We start from the raw sequence: 25307 nt of genomic DNA on the forward strand, positions 1-25307 counted from the left end.
CCTGACTAATTTTGTATTTTTTAGTAGAGACGGGGTTTCTCCATGTTGGTCAGGCTGGTCTTGAACTCCTGACCTCAGGTGATCTGCCCACCTCGGCCTCCCAAAGCGCTGGGATTATAGGCATAAGCAACTGCACCTGGCCACAAAAATTTTAATTGAGCATTTGTAAAGTCCTTGAGTGTATCTTGAAAACATTTTCTCTTCATTTAAAAATTTCTTAGCTGGTGTGGTAGGTCACACCTGTAATTTCAGCACTATGGACGGCCGAGGCAGGTGGAACACTCAAGGTCAGGAGTTCGAGATCAGCCAGGTCAGGAGTTCGAGACCAGCCTAGCTAACACGGTGAAACACCATCTCTACTAAAAATACAAAAGTTAGCTGCTTGTAGTGGCGGGCTCCTGTAATCCCAGCCACCTGGGAGGCTGAGACAGGAGAATCAGTTGAACCTGGGAAGCGGAGTTTGCAGTGAGCCGAGATGGTACCACTGCATTCCAGTCTGGGTGACCAAATGAGACTCCATCTCAAACAAACAAACAAACAAAAAATTTCTCCTTTGTGATTTCATTTGTAGTATTTACTACAAAAAAAGGTTTTCTAAGTGAAGGTAAATTTCAAATCAGGCCCTAATCAAATTATCACAAATTCAGAATTACAGAAAATTGAAATAACAGCATTTTGTCTATTTTTCTCTTGTAGACTTAGTTTTGCCCCTATCCTCCATCCCCTATCCCACACTTATTTCCTGAATTTATCATTCAGGAATGGATTTTCTGCTACTAGAGATTCCATTAAATTACAGAAAGTCACAAAGATTAAAATGAATATTTTTATTATTACCTCCATCGATCACTGAATCAGTCTCTCTCAAGGTACACACATATACACACACACTCATTCTGATAGAAGGGGGTGGTGTTCTTTTGTTCAAAGTTCTAAGATTGTAGACCTAGGTGTGGTGGCCCTCGGTGTATCCCTACCCTGGATACATTTGCTGGATCTCTGACCTGAGAAGCAGCTTGTGCTTAAGAAGAGTAAGTAATGCTGGTGAATGTTTACGTTAGCTATTTTTGCTGTCCACTTGAGAGTCATGCTAGGACCTGTTATTCTATGTCCTGGGCTGGGCTCATGTGGAGGCATGAAGGATGCCTGGAGCCAGGAACTGTGTCTGCCTCAGTAATTGCAAAAGCTATGCTGCTAAGAAGCTTCCTTTGTTTAGAGGTAAGATCCTCTGAGGGATTAGATAAAGAAAAAAGAGGACCATAGGAAATGATAAGAGGAGTTCTAGGCGATGTCGAAAGACCAAAAAAACAAGAGCAGTGGAGAGTCTGACACTTTCTGAAGACTGGCCATTTTAATTAGTCTACCCTAGCTCTGATTTGGGGAGTAGAAGGAGGGTTTGGATGGTGAAAAAATGTGATTAAATTCAAACCACTTAATAAGAGACATGAAAATAGCATTTGCTATGGACTGAATTCTGTCCTTTCAAAATTCATATATTGAGACATAAAAATAGCATTTTCTATGGACTGAACTGTATGGCCAAATATTCATATATTGAAACTCTAACCCTCAACGTGATGGTAGTTGGAGATGGGGCCTTTGGGAAATAATTGGGTTTCAATGAGGTAGAGGGAGGGATGGTCATGGGACTTCAAAATATGAATTAAGGAGGACATAGTTCAGACACTTAGTCTATAACATGTAACCACTAGGACCCCAAATTCATGTTCTTCTCACATGCAAAATACATTCATTCCGTTCCAACAGCCCCACAAACTTTTTTTGTTTTCTTAGACAAGGTCTCACTCTGTCACCCAGGCTGGAGTGTGGTGATGTGATCATGGCTCATTGTGGCCTCAACTTCCTGGGCTCAAGAGATTCTTTTGCCTCAGCCTTCTGAATAGCTGGAACTACAGGTGTGTGCCACCTCGGCCAGATAATTTTTCTGTAGAGATAGGGTCTTGCTGCATTGCCCAGGCTAGTCTCAAATGCCTGGGCTCAAGTGATCCTCCCACCTTGGCCTCTCAAAGTGTTGGGATTACAGGCATGAGCCACTTGTCCTGCTCCCAAAATTTTCACTCATTCCAGTATCAACTTTAAAGTCCAAAGTCTCTTCTAAATATCATAAAAATTGGATAAGGGTAGACTTAGGTATGATTCATCCTAAGGCAAAATTCTCCTCCAGCTGTAAACCTGTGAAGAAGGACAAGGTATGTGTTTCCAAAATACATAGGTGGGACAGACATAGGCTAGTCATTTACATTCCAAAAGGGAGAAACAGGAAATAAGAAATGGGTGACAGGTGTCAAGCAAGCCCTTAACTTAGAAAGGCAAATTCCTTTAGATCTTAAATGCTCAGGGATAATCTTCTTTGGTTTGATACTCTGCCTCTGGACCCACTGGGGTGGCAGTCTTGCTTTTACCCTGGTGGCGGTAGAGCCCTGAAGGCTCTGAGTGGTCCAACCTCCAAGGTTCCACAGGGCCAACTTAGCCCGTATGCTCTGCAGAGTGGCCCTGCCTCCAAGGCTTTGGTTGGAGGCCATCTGCCCTGTTTAATGGAGGCAGTGGCCCTGATGGCCCTGAAGCTCTCTGAATTGCTTCGGGGTCTTTCTAATCTTTTCTGAAGAATAGCGCATGTTCACAGCCCAATAGCTCTATGGTCCAGTCTTGTAGGATCTAAGAAGTCCAACAGCCTTCCTTCATCTCATCTCATTGTTCAAACTAGCAGAGTCTTTGCTGCTGATATAATTCCATCTCTATTCCTGACTCTGTTGAAATGGCTGATTAAGTCCATGAGTCATACCCATGATCTCTTTATCAAATGGCTATTCAGTGTTCTGAACAGTGTTCTCTTCAGAACAAACTTCCTCATTTTTTACAATAAGGATAGGTTGAAAACTTTCCAAATCTTCAAATGTTGGTTCATTTCTGGTAAACAATTCCTTCTGCAATTCATCTCTCTTCTTTCATACTTTACTATAAGCAAGACATTGCTTTAAGACTTTACTTAGAAATCTCCTCAGCTAAATCTCCAGTTTCATCACTTATAAGTTCTGCCTTCCATACAACAATAGAAAACAGTTCATCCAAGTTATTTGCCACTTTATAACAAAGATCACCTTTATCACAGTTTCCAATAACATATCCCTTATTTCCTTGGGAGCTATCACCAGAATTGCCCATAATGTCCGTATACATGCACCTCAAGCTTCCATCCATTATTCAGTTCCAAAGCCACTTCCACATTCTTAGGTATTTGCTACAGCAGCACCTCACTTCTCAGTACCAAGATCCGTCTTAGTCAGCTTGGGTTGCTATAACAAAATGCCATAGTCTGGGTGGCTTAAACAATAGATGTGTGTTTCCCAAAGTTCTGTAGGCTAGAAAGTCCAAGGTCAAGGTCCAGATGATTCAGTTGCTGGTGAAGGCACTCTTCTTGGCTTGCAGAAAACTGCCTTCTTTCTGTGTACTTAGATGGCTCTAGTGTTTTTACTTCTTATTATAAAGGCACTAATCCCATCACGAGGGCTCCACCCTTGTGCCCTCATCTAAACCTAATTTATTTTCCAAAGGCCCCATCTCCAAAAACCATCACATTGAAGGGTTAGGGATTAAACATGTGAATTTGGTGGTGGGGACACAACTCACTCCAAAGCAAATGCTATTTTTTTATGTAGGAATTTCATTAAATTATGTCCCCAGCATTTATAAGATATGTAATGCATCACAGTGATCACATACAGAAAGAATACAGTTTTTCCCCTAATACTAGCATTATAAAACACTGGGTGCCTCCTTATCATTTGGTGTCTTAAGTTAGTACTTTTCTGGCAACCCCATCAATGTGGAAGTGACAGAGGCAGGAGAGTGAAGTGGTCAACGTCTTGAATTCTGGAGCCTCGATCTGAATCTCAAATCTGCTCACTCAGCCATGTAAAACTGCACACATTACTTAGCTTATGCCTCTGACTATTCATTTGTAAAATAGTAATATATAATACTACCTTTCTTGCATTGTTTCCATGAATGAAAGGAGGTGATGTGCATGATGCCCTTAGCTGAGCACATAGGAAGTATCCATTATATGTTATTTAAAAAAGACAAAGTGTATCTAAACATAGAAGCTATGGCGGCTGGCTGAGAGGATAAAACAGCACCGAAAACTGGTAATCTCCAGGGAATGCAGCACAGTGAACGAGGTTCCATCATCACTTTCTTTAGAACTGGTTCACTTGCCAAAAGAATGTCTCTTCACCTATTTTAAAAAGCGGCTTCTTTTGCTTTAAAAGAGCCCCAGAGGAAAATAAGAGGGGGGTATAGCAGAAAAAGAAATATAGCAGAAAAAGAAAAAAGAGATAAAAATGAGTTAATGGAAGAGTACTAACAATCCACTAGAACTTCTACTTCTGAAATAGAGTGCTATCATTCTTCTGTCCTATTTTTCAAAGTATTTATAATTCATCAAGTCAGGCACATGTGGTATTTGATAACCTCTTTTTGCAATGATTTTTTCAAAAATTAGTAAAAAGTTAATGCTATTTTGTGTATGTACTAACATGGGAGAGGGTTGAGCACTTATTTCAGTGAACCTTACTGTTTCAAATAGATTGACTGAAGTTACTGTAAACATGCTTTATAAACACTGTGATACATGGCTCTGATTATTTCCTTTTGAAAATTTTGAGTTGGGTAAATGTATTCTCTCAGATACTCAGTTTAATTTTGTAAATAGTCTGTACCAGCTTTTTGCTCTATAAATTTTGCAGTAGTCTTTAGCCAAAAGCAATAAAATCTGACCTACTAAGTCTAACATCATGAACTGTTTGTATCTTGTTCTTGACTAATACTTTGTTACTTTTGTGTAAGGCTACTAGGCTTCCATGAGAATATAATGCAGTAATTTACCAAAATACATTTCCAAACAAACAACAAAAAAATCTAATTTAAAATGCATTTTATTGAGTATAAATCCATATCACCAATCAGATTCTCCTTCTAAACGGAATGTTACTTTTATTCATTCTGTTGCTAAGATACCTCAACCTAAAATTTAAAATATAGTTTTCATTTTTTTTTTCCAAAATAGTCTTATATTAACTCTCTGCTTTCTTCCTTGACCCAGGAGTTATTGAAGGGATTTAAGTGACTGTTATTAAGTGTTTAAGTGTTTGGGTAATTTTCTTAAAAAAAATTTCTGGCTCTTTCAATGTATTATGAAATAATACATTATGAAAATATAATCTAGCTGGGCACGGTGGCTCACACCCATAATCCCAGCACTTTGGGAGGCTAAGGTGGGTGGATCACTTGAGGTCAGGAGTTTGAGGCCAGCCTGGCCAACATGGCGAAACCCTATCACTACTAAAAAAAAAAAAAAAAAAAAAAAACTTAGGCTGAGCATGATGGTTCATGACTGTAATCTCAGCACTTTGGGAGGCCAAGGCTGGCAGATTTACTTGTGGTCAGGAGTTCAAGACCAGCCTGGCCAACATGGTGAAACCCTGTCTCTACTAAAAACACAAAAATTAGCTGGGTGTGGTGGCACACTCCCGTAATCCCAGTTACTTGGGAGACTGAGGCAGGAGAATCGCTTGAACCTGGGAGACGAAGGTTGCAGTGTGCTGAGATCACGCCACTGCATTCCACCCTAGGTGACAGTGAGACTCTGTCTCAAAAAATAAACAAGCAAAAAAACAAAAATTAGCCGGGAATTAGCCAGGTATGGTGGCTCACGCCTATAATCCCAGCTACTGAGGAGGCCGAGGCATGAGAATTGCTTGAACCCAGGAGGCACCACTGCACTCCAGCCTGGAGACAGAGTGAGACCTTGTCTAAAAAAAAAAAAAAATTCCTGTGGTTGGCTGATTCCTCTGAGAAATCCATGTACCCATGTACTCATCTCAATGGAGATTCTGCCCAAATATCCCCGTATCAGTGGAATCTTTCCTGATCTTTTCCCTCTGGGCAAAACTGACCACTCTTGTCCACTTTCTAATTTTTTTTATTTTTTGAGGCAGTCTTGCTCTGTCATCCAGGGTGGAGGGCAGTGACACAATCTCAGCTCACGGCAACCCTCCATGTCCCAGGTCCAATTGATTCTCCTTCCTCAGCCACCAAGTAGCTGGTATTACAGGTGCTCACCACCACGCCTGGCTAATTTTTGTATTTTAAGTAGATAAGGGGTTTCACCATGTTGGCCAGGCTGGTCTCGAACTCCTGTACTCAAGTGATCCGCCCGCCTCAGCCTCCCAAAGTGCTGCAATTACAGATGTGAGCCACCACGCCTGGCTCTTGGCTACACTTCTATGGTAACACCTTTGACACATTAGTACACACACACATACACACACACATTTTAACATATCAAGTTCCTTTAGTACAGGTTTTCTTATTTACCTTAATGTTCCCTATATCTAGCAGAGTACATGGAAAATACACAATAAATACTTTTATATGAATAAAAAGAGATAAAAATTGCTCTTATGTGTTAAGCCAGGATAGTAGCAGTAGACTCCCAGGAAAGAGATGCAGGGCAGGCCTGGCACAGCTGGTCATACTTGATCGTGATATATCAAACAGATGAGGTATTCACAATTTATATTTTAATAATGAAAATTTCTGAGGCAAAATTTTGTTATAATAGTAAAATAGTATTTGAAAAGATGAAAATTTTATTTACCTAATGTGATCCATTGTCCAGAAGAATCTGAAAGTAACTTCAAATTGGGAATAACATTTGGGTCTTTGAAAAAAGCCTAAAATACAAATTTGAGGGGAATAAGTTAGATATTTTATTATAAATGATAGTAAAAATTAACATAAAATAACTATAATCTTGTTTAATTCAAATGGAAAGGACAATTTTAAATTGGTAAAATGTCTTGAGTAATAGTTTATAAATAAATGAAGTTTTATTACATACAAGTTGGAACAGTATGAACATTGTGTGTCCAAGTACAGATGTCTTTGGAACTTAATTTAGGTAATAATGATATACAATAAACATTAGGAGGTTATATAATATTTGAAAACTTTGTTTTCCTTCAATCTTGCTTACTGAATTGCCTTAGTAACAACTCATATACTAGATCTAAATCCAAAAGTAACTGTCAATTTAATTCTTTCCAAGAGGCATTTAAAAAAGTGAAAAATCTAACTTCCTAAAAATGAAACGTTTTCTGTATGACAAAAGACAACAAAGCAGGAAAGAGTTTTAGTTCCAGATCCTTTTGTAGTTTATGAGTATGATGACTAGGTGTTCGCAGGTATGTGTGAGATGTGCCACCCTCGAACCTTGTTATGATGTCAGCATATTGTTAGTCTGACATGAAAAAATAAAAAAATATATAAAATAAAAAAGAGCTTTAGTTCTAAGCACCAGCAGCTGATTGAAGCTGAAAAGGCAGAAGAAAATTTATTGGAAGCATCTCAGGGTGTCCACAAAATGTTCCGGAGGTGGAGGGCATCAGGTTGATGGCTGGACCCAGGAACGATGCAAAATCATATGTAGAACCGCCCTCATGAGGAAACTGTCACCCCTGCTGCAGCCCCATCAAGCACTACAGTTGATCTTAGCCAAAAGGCCAAGAAGTGATAGCCCCATCAAGCACTAGAGGAAGCCACCACCACCCCTTTCTCCTACTCAAGTACTAACCAGGCCCAACCCTACTTAGCTTTCAATATCAGGTACACTCAGGGTGGTTATGGCCATGAACATCAAGTACTACCCAGGCCCAATCCTGCTTAGCTTCCAACATTCAGGGTGGTATGGTCATAGACATCACTATCACTCCCTTCTAACCTAGGCCATTGCTGTGCCAGGTCTGTCTGACCTGAAAGTGGTCTCTGCCACTGCCTTTGCCAATGAAATGAATTCTGTGTGTGCCTCCTTCCTTAAGTTGCTCGCTTCAAAATTCCAGTCTTGCACTGATGAGTCTGTTTGTAAACCTAGGTCCCACACTTATGATCTGGATGCAAGGGAGTTCCTTGCATTTTGGGAGGTTTCACTTGCATTTCCCAAAGTTACCCCCAAATTGCATGGTTGTTCACAAGGTGTTGGACACCCAGAAAACATGTCTGTGAAGAGCAATAAGTAAAAGAAAAATAATAGACTGAGAGAAAATCTTTGCAACACATATGTTAAAACGGAGAAACTGACATCCTAGTGGTTAAAAAAAACCCCTAAAGGTAAGAAAAACTGACAAACCTAAATTTTCTTCTGCCTTTTCAGCTTGAGTCAGCTGCTGGTGCTTGGAACTAAAGATTTTTTTTTTTTTTTGAGATGGAATTTCACTCTTGTTGCCCAGGCTGGAGTGCTGTGGCGTGATGTCGGCTCACTGCAGCCTCTGCCTCTCAGGTTCAAGCGATTTTTCTGTCTCAGCCTCCTGAGTATCTGGGATTACAGGTGTGTGTCACCATGCCCGGCTAATTTTTTGTATTTTTAGCAGACACAGGGTTTACCATGTTGGCCAGGCTGGTCTCGAACTCCTGACCTCAGGTGATCTGACTGCCTTGGCCTCCCAAAGTGCTGGGATTACAGGCATGAGCCACCGCACGCAGCCTAGCTCTTTTTTATTTTATAATTTTTTTTCTTTTTTCATGTTAGAAGGGTAATATGCCAATGTCATCACAAGGTTTGAGGGTGGCACATGTCACCAAAGGATAAAAATAGGCATATAAAAAATAAAAATAGGGCCAGGTGCGGTGGCTCAGGCCTGTAATCCCAGGACTTTGGGAGGCCAAGGTGGGTGGATCACTTGAGGCCAGGAGTTCAAGATCAGCCTGGCTAACATGGCGAAACCCCGTCTGTACTGAAAAAATACAAAAATTAGCTAGGCATGGTGGCACACTCCTGTAATTCCAGCTACCGGGAGGCTAAGGCATGAGAATTACTTGAACCTGGGAGGTGGAGGTTGTCGTGAGCTGAGACTGTGTCACCGCACTCCAGCCTGGATAACAGAGTGAGATTATCTAAAAAAACAAACAAACAAACAAAAAAACCAAAAACCAAAAAACAAACAAAAAAAACCCCACAAATAGCCAATAAACTTTAGGAAAAGATGCTCAATTACAAGAGCAGTGAAAGAAATGAAAATAAAATCCAGAAGACACCACTTTTATCCATTACATTGCTAAGATTTAAAAAGACTGGTAACTTTTGGTGAGAGCACCAGAAGACATGCACTTCCACAAGCTGCTGGCAGAAGTGTGAATCTTCATAACCCATTGAGAAAGTAATTTGCTGTTATCTTGAACAATAAAAACATGCATACCTCATCCAACAAACTCTACTTTTGGGTTCTGAAATCACCAGTGGATAAGATTTAGGTATAAGGAGTTTTTTGTTTTAATATAGTATTGTTTGTAGTGTCAAAACTTGGAAACAATTTCAGTATCTATCAGTAGAAAAACAGTTGAATAAAATATAGTCCATCTATATCAGACAGAATGCAGCTATTGGAAAGAAAGTATTAGAATAGAATGTAAACTCCCTAAGAGCAGGAGTCCTGTTTTTCTTATTCACTGCTATATCCCGGGACTTAGAACAGGGCCTAACATATAGCACTTACTCAATAACCATCCCCTGAACAGACCATGTATTGATTTTGAGGAAAAACCATAAATACTTTCAGTTAAAAAAACGTAGTTTAGGGCTGGGTGCGGAGGCTCACGCCTGTAATCCTAGCACTTTGGGAAGCCTAGGTGGGCGGATCACGAAGTCAGGAGATCAAGACCATCCTCGCTAACGCGGTGAAACCCTGTCTCTACTAAAAATACAAAAAATTAGCCAGGCATGGTGGTGGGCACCTGTAGTCCCAGCTACTCTGAGGCAGGAGAATGGTGTGAACTCGAGAGGCGGAGCTTGCAGTGAGCCAAGATAGTGCCACTGCACTCCAGCCTGAGCGACACAGCAAGACTCCGTCTCACACACACAAAAAAAGGGTAGTTTAAGAGTAATGTATATGTTCAGGTGCGGTGCCTCACGCCTATGGTACCAGCACTTTGGGAGGCTGAGGCAGATCACTTGAGCTCAGGAGTTCGAGACCAGCCTGAGCAACGTGGTGAAAGCCCATCTCTACTAAAAATACAAAAAATTAGCTGGGCACAGTGGTGTTCACCTGTGGCCCCAGCTACTCGGGAGGCTGGGCTAAAGCCCAGCATAGTGGAGGTTGCAGTGAGCTGAGATCGCACCATTGCACTCCAGCCTGGGTGACAGAGTGAGACCCCATCTCAAAAAAAAAAGAGTAATGCATGTGATAAAACAAAATAAAACCTCTGTACATTTATATGAGCATAAAGAAAAGTATATAAGAATATGTATCACAGGCCGAGTGTGGTGGCTTACACCTGTAATCCCAGCACTTTGGGATGCCGAGGCAGGTGGATCACGAGATCAGGAGTTCAAGACCAGCCTGACCAAAATGGTGAAACCCTGTCGGTACTAAAAATACAAAAATTAGCTGGGCTTGGTGGCACAGGCCTGTAATCCCAGCTACTCAGGTGGCAAAGGCAGGAGAATTGCTTGAACCCGGGAGGCGGAGGTTGCAGTGAGCTGAGATCGCACCACTGCACTCCAGCCTGGGTGACAGAGCGAGACTCCGTCTAAAAAAAAAAAAAAAGGATATCAAACTTCAGAAGTGGTGGTTACAGACTCGTGGTAAGAGGAGGATCAAGAGGGTAGGGAGTAGGAGTAGACTGGGATAAGACTGACTTTTTCTATGAATTATTCTTTGTTGTTAAAATTGTTGCAATAAATATTTTAATTTTTTCAACATTCCCTTCAAGTGATCACTCACTTTTCCTAAATACCTTCTTGAGAGAGGAATCTAAACTCTCTCACTTTTTTTTTTTTTTTTTTTTGAGACCAAGTCTTGCTCTGTCCAGGCTGGAGTGCAATGGTACGATCTCAGCTCACTGCAGCCTCCACCTCCTGGGTTCAATAGATTCTCCTGCCTCAGCCTCCTAAGTAGCTAGGACTACAGAAGTGCACCAACATGCCCAGCTAATTTTTGTATTTTTAGTAGAGACGGCATTTTGCCATGTTGGCCAGGCCGGTCTCGAACTCCTGACCTCAGGCGATCCAGCCATCTCAGGCTTCCAAAGTGCTGGGATTACAGGCGTGAGCCACCAAGCCTGGCCTTACTTCTCTTACCTACTTCTCATTCCTCTCTATCTGGCTCCTGCTCCTATCACTTAATGAATAGTACTCTTGACTTCCTAATACTAAAATCCAATGGACAGTGCTTGCCCTCATGGGCAGGCAGATAGTAAGAGAGGAGATAGTTACGTGACACGTATACTACAAAAAAGTGCAGGTGCTATCAAAGTACAAAATGGGCAGACATAATCTAATGGTATTGGGAAGAAATGTTAATAAAGAAAGAACATTTAGGTTTAGATCAGAAAGTTGAGTAAGAGTTAGCTGGGCAACAGGGTATACTGGGAAATATTTAACAACTGGCCACCCTTCTTCCCCCAAAAAGCCCTGATTGTAGTGTTTGCCTGTTTCCATGGTGGATTTCAAGTTGCCAACAGTATAACAACCAACAAACAAAGATTCCTGAAAGTCTAGCAATCAGGCTCTCCTAAACTGGTTCCAGTATGCCACTGGAATTACCATTTTTTAATGGAGAGAAAATGGCAAGTTTGAAAGCTGTAAGGTGAGAAAGGATGGTACATTCCATTCAAGGAAAGTGAAGAGGTTTGGTGTGACCCAGAAGGCGCAATGGTCAGATAAGGCTGGGGAGTTAAATTGACCTTGCAGTCAAGTGAAGAATTTTAATCTTGATCTAAAATCGATCTAGATCTTGATCAGTATTTTGATCTAAGGGCAGTGGGAAAACACTGAAGTTCTTTTTCTTTTTTCTTTTATAATTTCGTAATACAGACAGGGTCTCACTTTGTTGCCCAAGCTGGTCTCAAACTCCTGGCTTCAAGTGATCCTCTTGCCTTGGCTTCCCAAAAAGCTGGGATTACAGGCATAAGCCACAGCACCAGCCACACTGAAGTTTTTTTTTTTTTTTTGGATGGAGTTTAGCTCTTGTTGCCCAGGCTGGAGTGCAATGGCATGATCTCTGCTCACTGCAGCCTCTGCCTCCTGGGTTCAAGTGATTCTCCTGCCTCAGCTTCCCAAGTAGCTGGGATTACAGGCGCCCGCCACCACGCCCAGCTAATTTTGTATTTTTAGTAGAGATGGGGTTTCTCCATGTTTGTCAGGCTGGTCTTGAACTCCCGACCTCAGGTGATCTGCCCGCCTCAGCCTCCCAAAGTGCTGGGATTACAGGCGTGAGAGCCACCATGCCCAGCCTTTTTTTAAATTTTATTTTTTGATTAATTAATTATTATTATTTTTTGAGAAGGAGTTTCACTCTATTGCCCAGGCTGGAGGGCAATGGCGTGATCTCAGCTCACTGCAACCTCCGCCTCCCAGATTCAAGCTATTCTCCTGCCTCAGCCTCCTGAGTAGCTGTGATTATAGACACCCGCCACCCATGCCCAGCTAATTTTTGTATTTTTTAGTAGAGACGGGGTTTTACCATGTTGGTCAGGCTGGTCTCGAACTCCTGACCTCAGGTGATCCACCTGCCTCGGGTTCCCCTAGTGCTGGGATTACAGGCTTGAGCCACTGTGCCTGGCCAGACAGAAGGTTTTTAAGCAGAGGAAACAGTTATCAGAATCATCTATCTTTCTTTAAAGTTCATTCTGTATGCAGTGTGGAGAATGAATTGAAGGGCTGGAAAAAGACTGGTTAGGAGGAAGGTTACTGTTGTAATTATGGAAGAGCTGATGTTCCCATCAGTCAAGGAGATACCAAGTGGGGAGGAAGAGAAGTAGATGAATTTAATGTTATTTAGGAGGAAGAAACAAATGAAGAAGGAAGAATTGAAGATGACTCCTGGGATTTCTCTTCATGAAAAACCATTTAATAAATGCTATTTAACAAGAAAGAGAACAGAGAAGAGATGTGAGCTCAGGATTATTTACAAATGTCTACATTATGCCAAGCAAGACACAGTCCCTGTTCTTATGGAATTTACATTCTACTGTTGAAGAATTGAAGGTAAACACATTTTTTTTTCAAATAGGTATCATATATGCTTAATTATAAAAAGATAAATTTTCCCCAAAGTTATTTCTAGACAAAAAGCAAGTTGCCTTATGACTTTTCAGGCTTTCAAATAAAAGAATATTTATGCAAGTATTTTAATTTATATACTGGTACATTTTGAAAAAGACACATACACTGGAATTAACCTCAATTAATATTGGTTTTGAATGCATTTTAGGCCTTCTGAATCTCTTAAGAAAAAGAAAATTTAATTTGGATTTAGTAATTACTCCTGGAGGTTATTAACTTAACAGTTACATGTTAGCTGTCATTATAAATGGAGCAGCAGGTCAACTGGCCTGCAGTGAATTGACCTAGAACCAAAGGAAATGAGTCTATACAAGGGACCCTCGAATAAGGCAATGCAAGGTACATTATTGAGATTACGATTATATGTCTAATAAGTGAATTTTTAAAAAATGTCCTAATACGTGCAAATTGCGTTTCTGGAATGGAATTTCCAGCAAGGCATTAGAAGAGATTTTCTGTATCTCAACTTTAGGAAAGCTGATTGTGCTTTGGAAAAATATAAGATGATTCCTAAACTAGTTACAGTAGTAACAAAGACATTGATGTCAAAATGCATGTGAAAACGTTAAATAAACTTGTTTCATAAAATGTGAAAGTGGGCTGGGTGTGATAACTCACACCTGTAATCCCAGCACTTTGGGAGGCTGAGGCAGGAGAATTGCTTGAGCCTGAGAGTTTGAGACCAGCCTGGGCAACATAGTGAGACCCTGTCTCTATTAAAAATAAACAAATAATAAATAGAAATCTGAAAGTAGAAAAAGATAAGTTTCTCTATTCTCAATTTTTTATTAATTTAATTTTTACATCCAGAATGCATACTGGACAGACAATATTTCTAAATTATTTAAGTATATATTTGAATATATCATCTATCTGGCAGACTGATGGTTTCTAATCCAATATCAATTCTTTCTTCCTTAAGGAATCCCATTTTTATTTGGGACAGCAATATGCTCAGCTTAGTCTGCATTTCCAGCCTCCCTGGGATGTGGGAGGCCTAAATTCTGGTCACAGGCCTAAGATCTGGTCATGAGATGTAAGCAGAAGTGTTGTGCAGGCTTCCAGGAAAGCTCTGTAAATTAAGGTGCTTCCTTGCAGTTGTTTATGTGGAAAATTCTCCTTATCATCCCTAGTCCCATCGTGAAGATGTCAACACTATATACTGAGCCCAGAGCTCTCTTGAAATCCAAAGTTAAATGTTATATTCAACTATCTAGAATACTGCCACTTGTATGTACCTCAAACTCAGCATGCCTAAAACTGAACTCATTTTCCTTGTAATTCTGTGTTTTCTACACATTTAATGGCATCATCAGCCACTCGAGTCAACCAAGCCAGAAACTTGGGAGTCATCCTACATGTGCCCCTCTCCTTTACTCTCAATATCTTACCGTTCCTTAAGCCTTTCTCCTAAATCTGGGCCACACTGGTACTCGACATCATCATGTAACTGTCTAGAGGACAACAGTTTCCAATTTGGTGTCACTACTTCCTAACTCAGTCCTAACAACTCACTCTCCACACTTTTGGCAAGGTGATCTCAATATTTTAAAATTTAAAGTCTTTCTTAAAACCTTTTCCTTCTTAGCCCAAATTTCTTTGCATGGCACAAAAGATCTTCTAAAATATTATCCCACCCATCTCTCAAATATTATCCTTGCCAATTCATCGACCTAATGAATTCCTACTCATCTTTCAGGCCCCACCTTAACAGTCTTGTCTTGTTAAATGCTCTTCTGACCACCTCAGTCAAAAATGATCACTTTCTCTTTTGTGCCACCAAAGTACCTTATGCCTCTGCTATGTATTATATCTCTTCTCTCTCTGCAATGCAGTTTTGGTTATTTCCCTTGCTTTAATTGTGTCTATGCATCTATATAGACCTAGGAACTAAACAAATGTTTGCCATATAAATGTTTCCTCCCATCCATTTATCATCTCACAAATACACTTTTGGAACATAATTTTAAATTGAAAGGGAAAATTCAAAATCTGGAATTCTAGTTTAAACAATACCCTCTGTTCAGTAATGAGTTTTTGTAGTAGAAATAGCATGGTATCCAGAGTCAAAATGCCTGGGTTCTGCCCTTTGCTGAATGTTTTTGCATAAATTACTTACCTTTCTGAATTTTAAGCTATAAAATGGGAGTCAGAACACCACCAAACTTAGCAGATTATTGTAAAGATTAATGATAGGCTGAAAGCTGAATCAGCACACACTGGAGTCACTACTGCTATAGAATCATACTTTGTAAAGTAATATAGAATTTTCTTTTTTTGAGACAGGGTCTTACTTTGTCACCCAGGCTAGGGTGCAGTGGCACGATCACAGCTCAAGCAATCCTCCCACCTCAGCCCTCAAGTAGCTAGAACTACAGGTGTGTGCCACCACACCCAACTAATTAAAATTTTTTAAAAAAATAGCCACAGGGTCTCACTCTGTTGCCCAGGCTGGTCTCAAACTCCTGGGCTCAAGTGATCCTCCTGCCTCAGCCTCCCAAAGTGCTGGGATTACAGTTGTGAGCCACCATGCCCTGCCTCAGACTTTTTTTTTTCTTAACATTTCTAGCTCCCCAAACTATACATGCCTTGTAAGCTGGGATCAGTTCTCTTCATCTTTTTAATACCCTCTAGAGGGACACAGTAAATATTCAACAAATATTTATTGAATAAATGAATTATATTAAAATTTTTACAGTATTCTAAAATTCAGTGACCTCAAATCCTGATCTTTAAAAAAAAATTATAGACAGCTAGTACTGGTATAAATAAAAAATATAAAACGCTACATAATAATCTAACCATGAGTATTTGAGAAATGTTATTAATGTCATTATCAGTAGCATTCTAATATAATGGCACTATCACACTATCTTAGGGAAAGGGAGATAGACATTTAACCAATTTACTCTCTGTTATGGGTTGATAGTGTCCCCCAAAATTTACATCCTTCCTGAAATATCAGAAAGTGACCTTAGTTGGAATTAGGGTTGTTGCTGATGTAATTAATTAAGATTAGGTTATGCTGGGCCCTTAATTCAATATGATTGGTGTCTCTATAAGAAGAAAAGAGATGCAGACACATGAAGGGAAAGGCTATGGGACTGACAGGCAGAGAAGAAAGTGCTGCAGCTGCAAGCTAAAGGATGTCAAGGGTGGGTGGCAACCGCCAGAAGCCAGGAAGCGGCAAGGATGGATTCTCCCCTACAGGTTTCAGAGGAATGATGGCCCTGCCAACACCTTGATTTAAGACTTCTAGCCTCCAGAACTATGACACAATCCTACCTAATGTTCTCCTTTCTTCATTTCCTCCTCTTTACTGCCCTTATCACTATATGAAATAATCAGATTTTTAAAAAAATTTATTGTAGTCTTGCCAAGGCCTGTACAATCTTTGACAGCTGGGCGCTTGTCTTGTTCCTCCTCTTATCCGTAGCACTGGAAGGAATTCCTAGCACATGACAGGCCCTCAGGAAGTGCTTATTATTCCAAACTATAAACTACAGTCAATGCGTGAAGAACATGAATGGCAGAGAATGAAGATAATTTCATAAACCATAACAGCATTTTCCATTTGATTGAGGAGAGAAAAAAGCAAAACAGGATTGAAAATAATGGACTAAATTTTAACAAACACATCAAAACTTAAACTTTCAAGTGAGTTTTACCTCTCTCAAAGTAGTCACCTCTAGCAGTCAAAAGACTTATTCAAATCACTGTGCTACGGCTTCAAACTTTTTTGGGGGAATTCTCATTTGGAACTGCTGGTAGAGCCTGAAGCCCAGTTCTCAGAGTGGGTGTGATGTTGAGAAAAAACTCAAAAGTAATTTGGAGCTAGTAAGTAAAGCGGTGATAAAGCTGTGTGATAATATTTAATTTTTTTAAAATGAGGTAGTGCCTATTTAAAAAGAGAGGCTGGGGGTGGATCGCAGCACTTTGGGAGGCCGGGGTGAGCGAATTGCTTGAGCCCGGGGATTCAAGACTAGCCTGGGCAACCTAGTGAGGCTCTCCCTCAAAAAATTTGTTTTGTTTTGTTTTTCTTTCTTTCTTTCTTTTAAATTAGCTTGACGAGGTGGCCTGCACCTGTAGTCCCAGCTACTCAGGAGGCTGAGGTGGGAGGATCACTTGAGCCCCGGAGGTCGAGGCTGCAATGAGCTGAGATGGTGCTACTGCACTTCATTCAGCCTGGTTGACAGAGAAAGACCCTGTTTCAAAAAATAAGTAAATAAAATAAAATAAAATAAAACAAAACGAAATAAAATGAAACAAAAATTAGAAAAGGGAGAAGCTAATCTTCTAGAGAGCAGGCGATTTTCCAGAACTGCAAACTTCCCTGAGGCAAGATACAAGATGCTGAAAGTAGAGAAAGAATGAACTAAATGACAAACAAATTTATGATGGGTGATTCGAAACGTAAAAGTTCCTTTAAAAAAATCATTTGCACCTTTTATTACTCCCAAACGCCAAGAAAACGACCACATTAAGGAATGGCGTGCTCACAAGAATCCATGCCAACGTTGGGGGGAAGTTTAAAAATCGGCAGAGACCCAAGGAACTCTCCGACCCCCATACTAACCATAACGAAATCATCCTTCCGATAAGCCTGAAAGGTCTGGTCAAAGCCGAACGCCTGCGCCTTGATTCTGCCCAGCATGGACCTGGGGCAGAGAAGGAAAAATAAATCATCTGGGGGCTGGCACCCTCTCAGAGCGCACCGATAACCGATCCCACCCACAGCATCCGCCTGCCCGGGTGGTTCGGGGTTCACTCAGGAAGCCTCGGGGTTCGCTCAGAATGGCGCCGACCCGCGCGGGTCCCTTCGATGCCCGGCCCGCGCCTCCATAGCCGCGAAGACGAAGGGCCTCTTCTCTCCCTGCGCCTCGGTTCCTCACCACTGGCGGAGCCGGCTAGTGATCTCCTTAGAGTTCAGAGACTGGAAGGTTTTCTGAGGCAAGAACCTGAAGTAGTAGCCGCCCACGTCCCCGAGCTCCCCAGTAGCCATCGTGCTCTCGGCTGCGTGGATGCCAGGGCCGTTTCCATGGAGACGCGGCGGCCGTCGGGTCGAAGCGACGCTGCGGGGGCGGGGCCACGCGTCTCTAGGGACCCAGAGGTCCCGGCCTTGCCGCAGTGGGTGCAGGGAGGTAGGTCAGCCTGTCTTTCCCGGGAGCTTGTGCCACTCCACTCCCCCACCCCGGGCTTGGCGGTTAGGGAAACTAGGGGTCGGGGATGGAGACAAATTGCCAATCGATACTTGTTGACGTTGACTTTTAATAATAATTACATAGCATGGGTTAATGTCCTAGTCTCAAGAGCTATAACCTCAGATTTAGAGTTATCTACGTTTGATGACTCAAACGTTTCCGAAGAAAACATTATTCTGAATTAGGTTTATCTATTTTGGAAGACAAATGTCTATGTGACTACTTAGGAAACTATTCTGTTTTACCATCTGTGGGGTTTTTTTTTTCCCTTAAAATGTACATTTAAAGGCCAAAAAAAAAAAAAAAAAAAAGTTTCCATACACAGTACATTACAACATGCTGTTTATTTATATTTGTTTTTTTAGACCACTTGTGTTCTGGTACAGCATGCTGTTTAATAGAAAACACACTTTTCTTATTTTCTACTGAAAATTTCCTTCGTTTCTACTTTTTTTTTTTTTTTTGAGATGGAGTCTTGCTCTGTTGCTCAGGCTGGAGTGCAGTGGCGCGATCTCCGCTCACTGCAACCTCCGCCTCCAGGATTCAAGTGATTCTCCAGCTTCAGCCTCCCGAGTACCTAGGATTACAAGCTAAGTTTTTGTATTTTTAGTAGAGACAGGGTTTCCCCATGTTGACCAGGCTGGTCTCCAACTCCTGACCTGGAGTGATCCGCCCGCCTCAGCCTCCCAAGGTGTTAGGATTACAGGCTTGACCCACCGTGCCTGACCTGTTTCTGTAGTTTTTATTTTTGCCTCATAACAATGCATTTGGACTTCAGAATGGGGGGGATAGTTCTTTTCCATCTCGTTGCTTTCTTTCCTTTTCCCCTAGCCCTTAAGAACTGACCTTGATTATTTTTTAGCAGCATTAGCAGAAGAAGAGACAGGGAACAAGGACAAAAAAGAGAAACAGGGAGAGAGAAAGAGATTATTCCTTTTCATTGATGTTTAGTATTCTGTAACTTGCCTATACTACAGTTTATCCTTTTGGGCTGTTTCCTCTTTGAGGTTATGATGAAAGCAGCTATGAACATTCCTGTGTATGCCTTTGGATGGACTGATGCACCATTTCTGTTGGAAATATATCCAGGGTTGGAATTGCTCAGTTACATGGTGTCAGTATGTCTAGTTTCACTACATACTGTCAAAAAGTTTTCTAAAGATAATTGACATCCCAACCAGCAATGAATGAGATTTCCCGTTGCTCAACATCCTTGCCAACACATAGTATTGCCAGTCTTTTAAAATTTTAGCCATTCTAGGGAGGTTATGTTAATTTTTTATTGTGATTTCAGTTTGCATTTCCTTGATAGTTAATGTTGCCGAGCAACTTTGTAATATGGTGGGTCATTTGGATATCTTCTTTAGGGAAATGCCCATTTGTTTTATCCATTAGGAGGAAGAAGGTTGTCAGTCTTTTTCTTACTAATGTTTAGGAAGTTTTTATTTAATATGGATATGAGCCCATTGCCAGATATACATATTACGAACATTCTCTTTGCTTGTAGCTTGCCTGTAGCTTTGATGCTCAGAAATTCTTAATTTTAATGAAGTTGAATTTATTGATTTTCTTTTTTATGTGTCAGGTTTGATTTCTGCCTAAACAAAGTCATGAAGGTAGTCTCACATTTTTGTCCATAATCCATCTCAAAATAATTTTTTAAAGCTGAAGGTTAGTTCTTTCCCTGTGGTTTTTCAGTAGACCCAGCTCTATATATTGGTAAGACCATTTCTAATCCAGTGAATTGCTGTGGCACTTTAAAAAAAAAAATCAAGTGACTGTTTTTGTTCTTTCTATTCAGTTTATTGGACTGTCCTTACACAAATGCCACATTGTGTTAATTACTGTAGGATCATATAAAGATGTAATATCTGATGGTATAAATTGGGTAACTTTGTTATTTTTCTTCAAGATTGCATAGGCTGTTGCCTTTTCATTTCTGTATAAATTTTAGATTGGGTTTATCATTTTCCATTAAAGAAACCTGATGGGAATTTTTTTTTTTTTTTTTTTTGAGATGAAATTTCACTCTTGTCGCCCAGGCTGGAGGGCAATGGCATGATCTTGGCTCATGGCAACCTCCGCCTCCCAGGCTCAAGCGATTCTACTGCCTTAGCCTCCCAAGTAGCTGGGATTACAGGAGCCCACCACCATGCCTGGCTAATTTTTGTATTTTTAGTAGAGATGGGGTTTCACCATGTTTGCCAGGCTGGTCTCGAACTCCTGACCTTAAGTGATCCACCTGCCTCGGCCTCCCAAAGTGCTGGGATTACAGGCGTAAGCCACCATGCCTAGCCCACCTGATGGGATTTTAATTGGAATTACATTGACTATCTAGATGAATTTAGGGAGAATTAACCTTGTAACAATATTGTCTTCTAAATTATAATAAATATCTATTTATTTAGATCTTTAATTTCTGTCAACTATGTTTTAAGGTATTGAGTGGAAGAGTATTGATATCTTTCATTAGATCAATGATTCTCACCCACGGTTAATTTTGCTTCCCTTGGGGATATTCGACAATGTCGAGATATTTTTAGTTGTCCCAACTGAGGTGTGGAGTGCTGTTGGCATCTAGTGGGTAGAGATCAACTATCCTGCTAAACATCCTGCAGTGTACAGTATAGGCCCCCACAACAAGGACTGATCTGGCTGAAAATGTTGATAGTACCAAGGTTGAAAAACCCTATGTTAGGCCAGAAGTGGTAGGTCATGTCTGTAATCCCAGCACACTGGGAGGCTGAGGCAGGCAGATCACTGGAGGCTAGGAATCAAGACCAGCCTGGGCAACATAGTGAAACCCTGTCTCTACTGGAAATACAAAAACATTAGCTGGGTGTGGCGGCACACGCCTGTAATCCCAGATACTAGGCTGAGGCATGAGAATCACTTGAACCCAGAGGTGGAGGTTCCAGTGAGCCGAGATCACACCACTGCACTCTAGTCTGGGTGATGAGGTGAGACTGTCTCAAAAACAAAGAAACAAACAAACAAAATTGCATTTTTTTGGTGCTGTTATAAGTGATACTTTAAAGAGCTTATTTTCTTCCTGTTTGTTGTATTATATAGTTACACAATTTATTTTGTATATTGATCTTGTATCCAGAGACCTTGCTAAATTATCTTTTTATGTCTCATGTATTGTTAGATTTTTTTTGGAGTTTCTATATACATAATTGTGGTATCTGGTTATAAGAAGAGCTTTACTTTATTTTGTTTAATATTTGTGCTGCCCACCCAGCTGCCCCCAATTACTTTAGTGCACTGGCTATGATGTCCAGGATAATGTTAAAAAAGAAGTGGTAGTAGAGGACATTCTTGCTTTGTTTACAACATCATAGCAAAAAATGTTCGGTTTTGGGTTATTTATTTTTGTATTTATGTTTATGTTTATTTTTTGATTAAAAAAAATGTTTTAGCCATTACATAGGGTAAAAACTGTAAGTGTTTTAGCTGATACCTGTTAACAAATTGAGAAAATTTCCTTCAGTTTTTTTTGAGATTTAAAAAATTGTGTAAAAGCGTTAATTTTTTTTCACATTTACCAAATTGACCATATATTTTTTCTTCTTTATTCTGTTAATGTAGTAAACTAATTTGTTTTGTTACTGTTAAGCCAACTTTGCATTTATAGAATAAGCCCCACTTTGTTATATTTTTCTTTTTATAAAGCACATTATTAAATGTGATAAATGTGATAATACTATGTTTAAGATGTCTGATTCTATGTTCATGAGAGATATTGGTTTGTGATTTTCCTTACCTGTTATATGCTTGTTAAGCTTTACTATTAATGTTTTTCTGACCTCCTAAAATGAATTGAAAAGTTTTGTCTAATTTTTTGTTGCTAAACTTTTTTTTTTTTTTGAGATGAAGTCTCGCTCTGTTGCCCAGGCTGGAGAGCAGTGGTGCAATTTTGGCTCACTGCAACCTCTGCCTCCTGAGTTTAAGCGATTCTCCTACCTCAGCCTCCTGAGTAGCTGGGATTATAGGCATGCGTCACCATGCCTGGCTGATTTTTGTATTTTTAGTAGAGACTGGGTTTCTCCATGTTGGTCAGGCTGGTCTTGAACTCCTGACCTCAAGTGATCCACCTGCCTCGGCCTCCCAAAGTGCTGGGATTACAGGCGTGAACCACTGTGCCCAGCCTAAACTTTCTATAATATTGGTAATATGTATTTCTCAAATGCTTTTTAAAATTATGCCAAAAAGAAACCTCCATCTATGACTTTTGTAGTTTTTAAGGAATTTGAACACCTCATCTAGATTTTCAATTTTATTGGCATAATGTTATTTCTTACATTTAAAAACTTATCTTTTAAATGTTTGTGGAATCTATAATGGTGCTATTTTTTAGTTTTACTATTGATGATTTATATATTTTCTTTTTTTCTTTACCAGCCTTCCCAGTGGTTTATTGACGTTATTCTTTTTTTTTTTTTTTTTCCAGACGGAGTTTCGCTCTGGTTGCCCAGGCTAGAGTGCAATGGGGCAACCTTGGCTCACCACAACCTCCACCTCCTGGGTTCAAGCAGTTCTCGTGCCTCAGCCTCCCGAGTAGCTGGGATTACAGGCATGCACCACCACGCCAGCTAATTTTTGTATCTTTAGTAGACACAGGGTTTCACCATGTTGGTCAGGCTGGTCTCAAACTCCTGGCCCCAGGTGATCCACCCACCTTGACCTCCCAAAGTGCTGGGATAACAGACATGAGCCACTGCCCCCGGCCGTGGCCTTGATGTTATTCTTGACAACCAACCAACTCTGGCTTTGTTGAATTTCTACATTGCATGTTTGCTTTCTACTTAGTTGATTTCAGTTCTTATCTTTATTGTTTTCTTCTTCTGTTGAGTTTAATCTGCTGACCTTTTTCTAGGTCGTTAATTTCTAAGCTGGGATCATTGATTTTTGACTTTTTTTTTTTTTTTTGAGGCAGTCCCACGCTATTGCCCAGGCTGGCATGCAGTGGTGTGATCTCAGCTCACTGCAACCTTCGCCTCCTGAGTTCAAGCGCCTCTTCTGCCTCAGCCTCCCAAGTACCTGAGATTACAGATGTGTGCCACCACGCCTGGCAAATTTTTGTATTTTTAGTAGTGATGAAATTTCACCATGTTGGTCAGGCTGGTCTCGAACTCCTGACCTCAGGTGATCCACCCCGCCTTGGCCTCCCAAAGTGCTGGGATTACAGGTGTGAGCCACCATGCCTGGCCAAGTTGACATTTTAAATGATATATGCTTTAAAAGATGTAAATAGGCTGAGCGAGGTGGCACACACCTGTAATGTCAGCACTTTGGGAGGCCAAGGCAGGTGGATCTCTTAAGCCCAGGAGTTGGAGACCAGCCTGTGTAAAATGGTGAGATCCCGACTCTACTAAAATTTCGGAAAAGTAGCCGGGTGTGCTGGTGCGCACCTATAGTCCCAGCTACTGGGGAGGCTGAGGTAGGAGGATTGCTTGAGCATGGGAAGTCAAGGCTGCAGTGAGTCATGATCCTGCCACTGCACTCCAGCCTGGGCAACCAGAGTGAGACCCTGTCTCAAAAAAAAAAAAAAAAAAAAAAAAAAAAGATATAAATAAATAGCTTACACTATTTTAGTTACATCCTACATGTTCTGACATGACATATTTTCTTCATCATTCAGTTCAAAATATTTTCTAATTTCCAATAGAGTTTCTTATTTGATGAGTTATTTAAAATATGTTTAATCTTAAGTATTTAGATATTTCTATTTTTCATTTTGTTACTTATTTCAAGTTTATTCTACTTGGTCAGAAAACATAAAACATACTCTGTACGATTTCAGTTCTTTCAAATTTATTGAGACTTATGGTTTTGCATATGCTTTTTTTGATGACTAGTCTATGTACACTTGAAAAGGATATATATTCTGTAGTTAAATTTGGTGTCACATATACGGTAATTGTTCTGTTCAAATATTTTATATTTTCACAGATATTAAGTTTGCTTTTCTTAACAGTTACTGAGAGAGGAAGTTTAAAATCTGTAGTGGTTGTTGTGGATTTGTGTACTTCACCTTTTTGTTTACAAAAATTTATACATAGGCCAGGTGTGAGGCTTACACCTGTAATCCCAGCTCTTTTCGAGGCTGAGGTAAGAGGATCGCTTGAGCTCAGAAGTTGCAGACCACCCTAGGTAACATGGTGAAACCCTGTCTCTACAAAACATAAAAAATTAGCTGGGCATGGTGGTGCATACCTGTAGTCCTAGCTATTCTGGAGGCTGAGGTGGGAGAATTGGTTGGAGCCCAGGAAGTCAAGGCTGCACCGAGTTGCAATCACACCACTACACTCCAGCTTAGGGATGTGTCTCCATCAATCAATCAATCAATCAATATGTTAGTCATTTCTTTCTATTGCAATGATCCTTTTATCAATATGAAATACCCCTCTTTGTCTATTGTAACAGTTGTGCTTGAAAATCTACCTGTAATATAGTAATATAGTTACTATAGCCTTTTTTGGTTAATATTTTCATGATATGTCCTTCCATCCTTTAACTTTTTCTTCTAAAAGGCACATATTTGGGGCTTATTATTCTTTAGCAAGCATTTGTCCATTCTTATACATTTGCTGAGGAGTGTTTTACTTCCAATTATGTGATTGATTTTGGAATTAGTGTGATATGGTGCTGAGAAGAATGTATATTCTGTTGATTTGGGGTGGAGAGTTCGGTAGATGTCTATTAGGTCTGCTTGGTGCAGAGCTGAGTTCAAGTTCTGGATAGCCTTTTTACTCTTCTGTCTCGTTGATCTATCTAATATTGACAGCGGGGTGTTAAAGTCTCCAATTATTGTGTGGGAGTCTAAGTCGCTTTTTAGGTCTCTCAGAACTTGCTTTATGAATCTGAGTGCTCCTGTATTGGGTGCATATATCTTTAGGATAGTGAGCTGAGCACCACATTGCACTTATTCCAAAACTGACCACATAGTTGGAAGTAAAGCACTC

At 40.4% G+C, this 25307-nt stretch overlaps 1 protein-coding gene, 1 non-coding gene and 1 pseudogene across 3 annotated transcripts in view; 1 reads left to right on the forward strand and 2 right to left on the reverse strand.

Annotated features, from left to right (window-relative positions):
• Positions 1–18196, reverse strand: part of CFAP300 (cilia and flagella associated protein 300) — a 35487-nt gene extending 17291 nt beyond the window's left edge. The window contains exons 1-3 of one of the 2 annotated variants that reach the window (XM_003910591.2): positions 18031–18196; positions 17715–17796; positions 6680–6755 (exon numbers count right to left, since the gene is read on the reverse strand). In XM_003910591.2, the coding sequence (XP_003910640.1) occupies positions 6680–6755; positions 17715–17796; positions 18031–18140 (268 nt within the window). In that variant the 5' untranslated portion in view covers positions 18141–18196. The remainder of the gene's footprint in view (positions 1–6679; positions 6756–17714; positions 17797–18030) is intronic. The other variant, XM_009187165.3, reaches the window with a different exon arrangement.
• On the forward strand, positions 7224–7327 carry LOC116269924. The gene has a single exon (XR_004177733.1). It is a non-coding gene; the product is annotated as a small nucleolar RNA U13 (small nucleolar RNA).
• Positions 8600–8690, reverse strand: LOC116269939 (annotated as a pseudogene).
• Positions 18197–25307: the final 7111 nt, after the last annotated feature.

This window comes from Papio anubis, chromosome 12 (genome assembly GCF_008728515.1).
Source record: "Papio anubis isolate 15944 chromosome 12, Panubis1.0, whole genome shotgun sequence".
Classification (NCBI taxonomy): domain Eukaryota; kingdom Metazoa; phylum Chordata; class Mammalia; order Primates; family Cercopithecidae; genus Papio; species Papio anubis.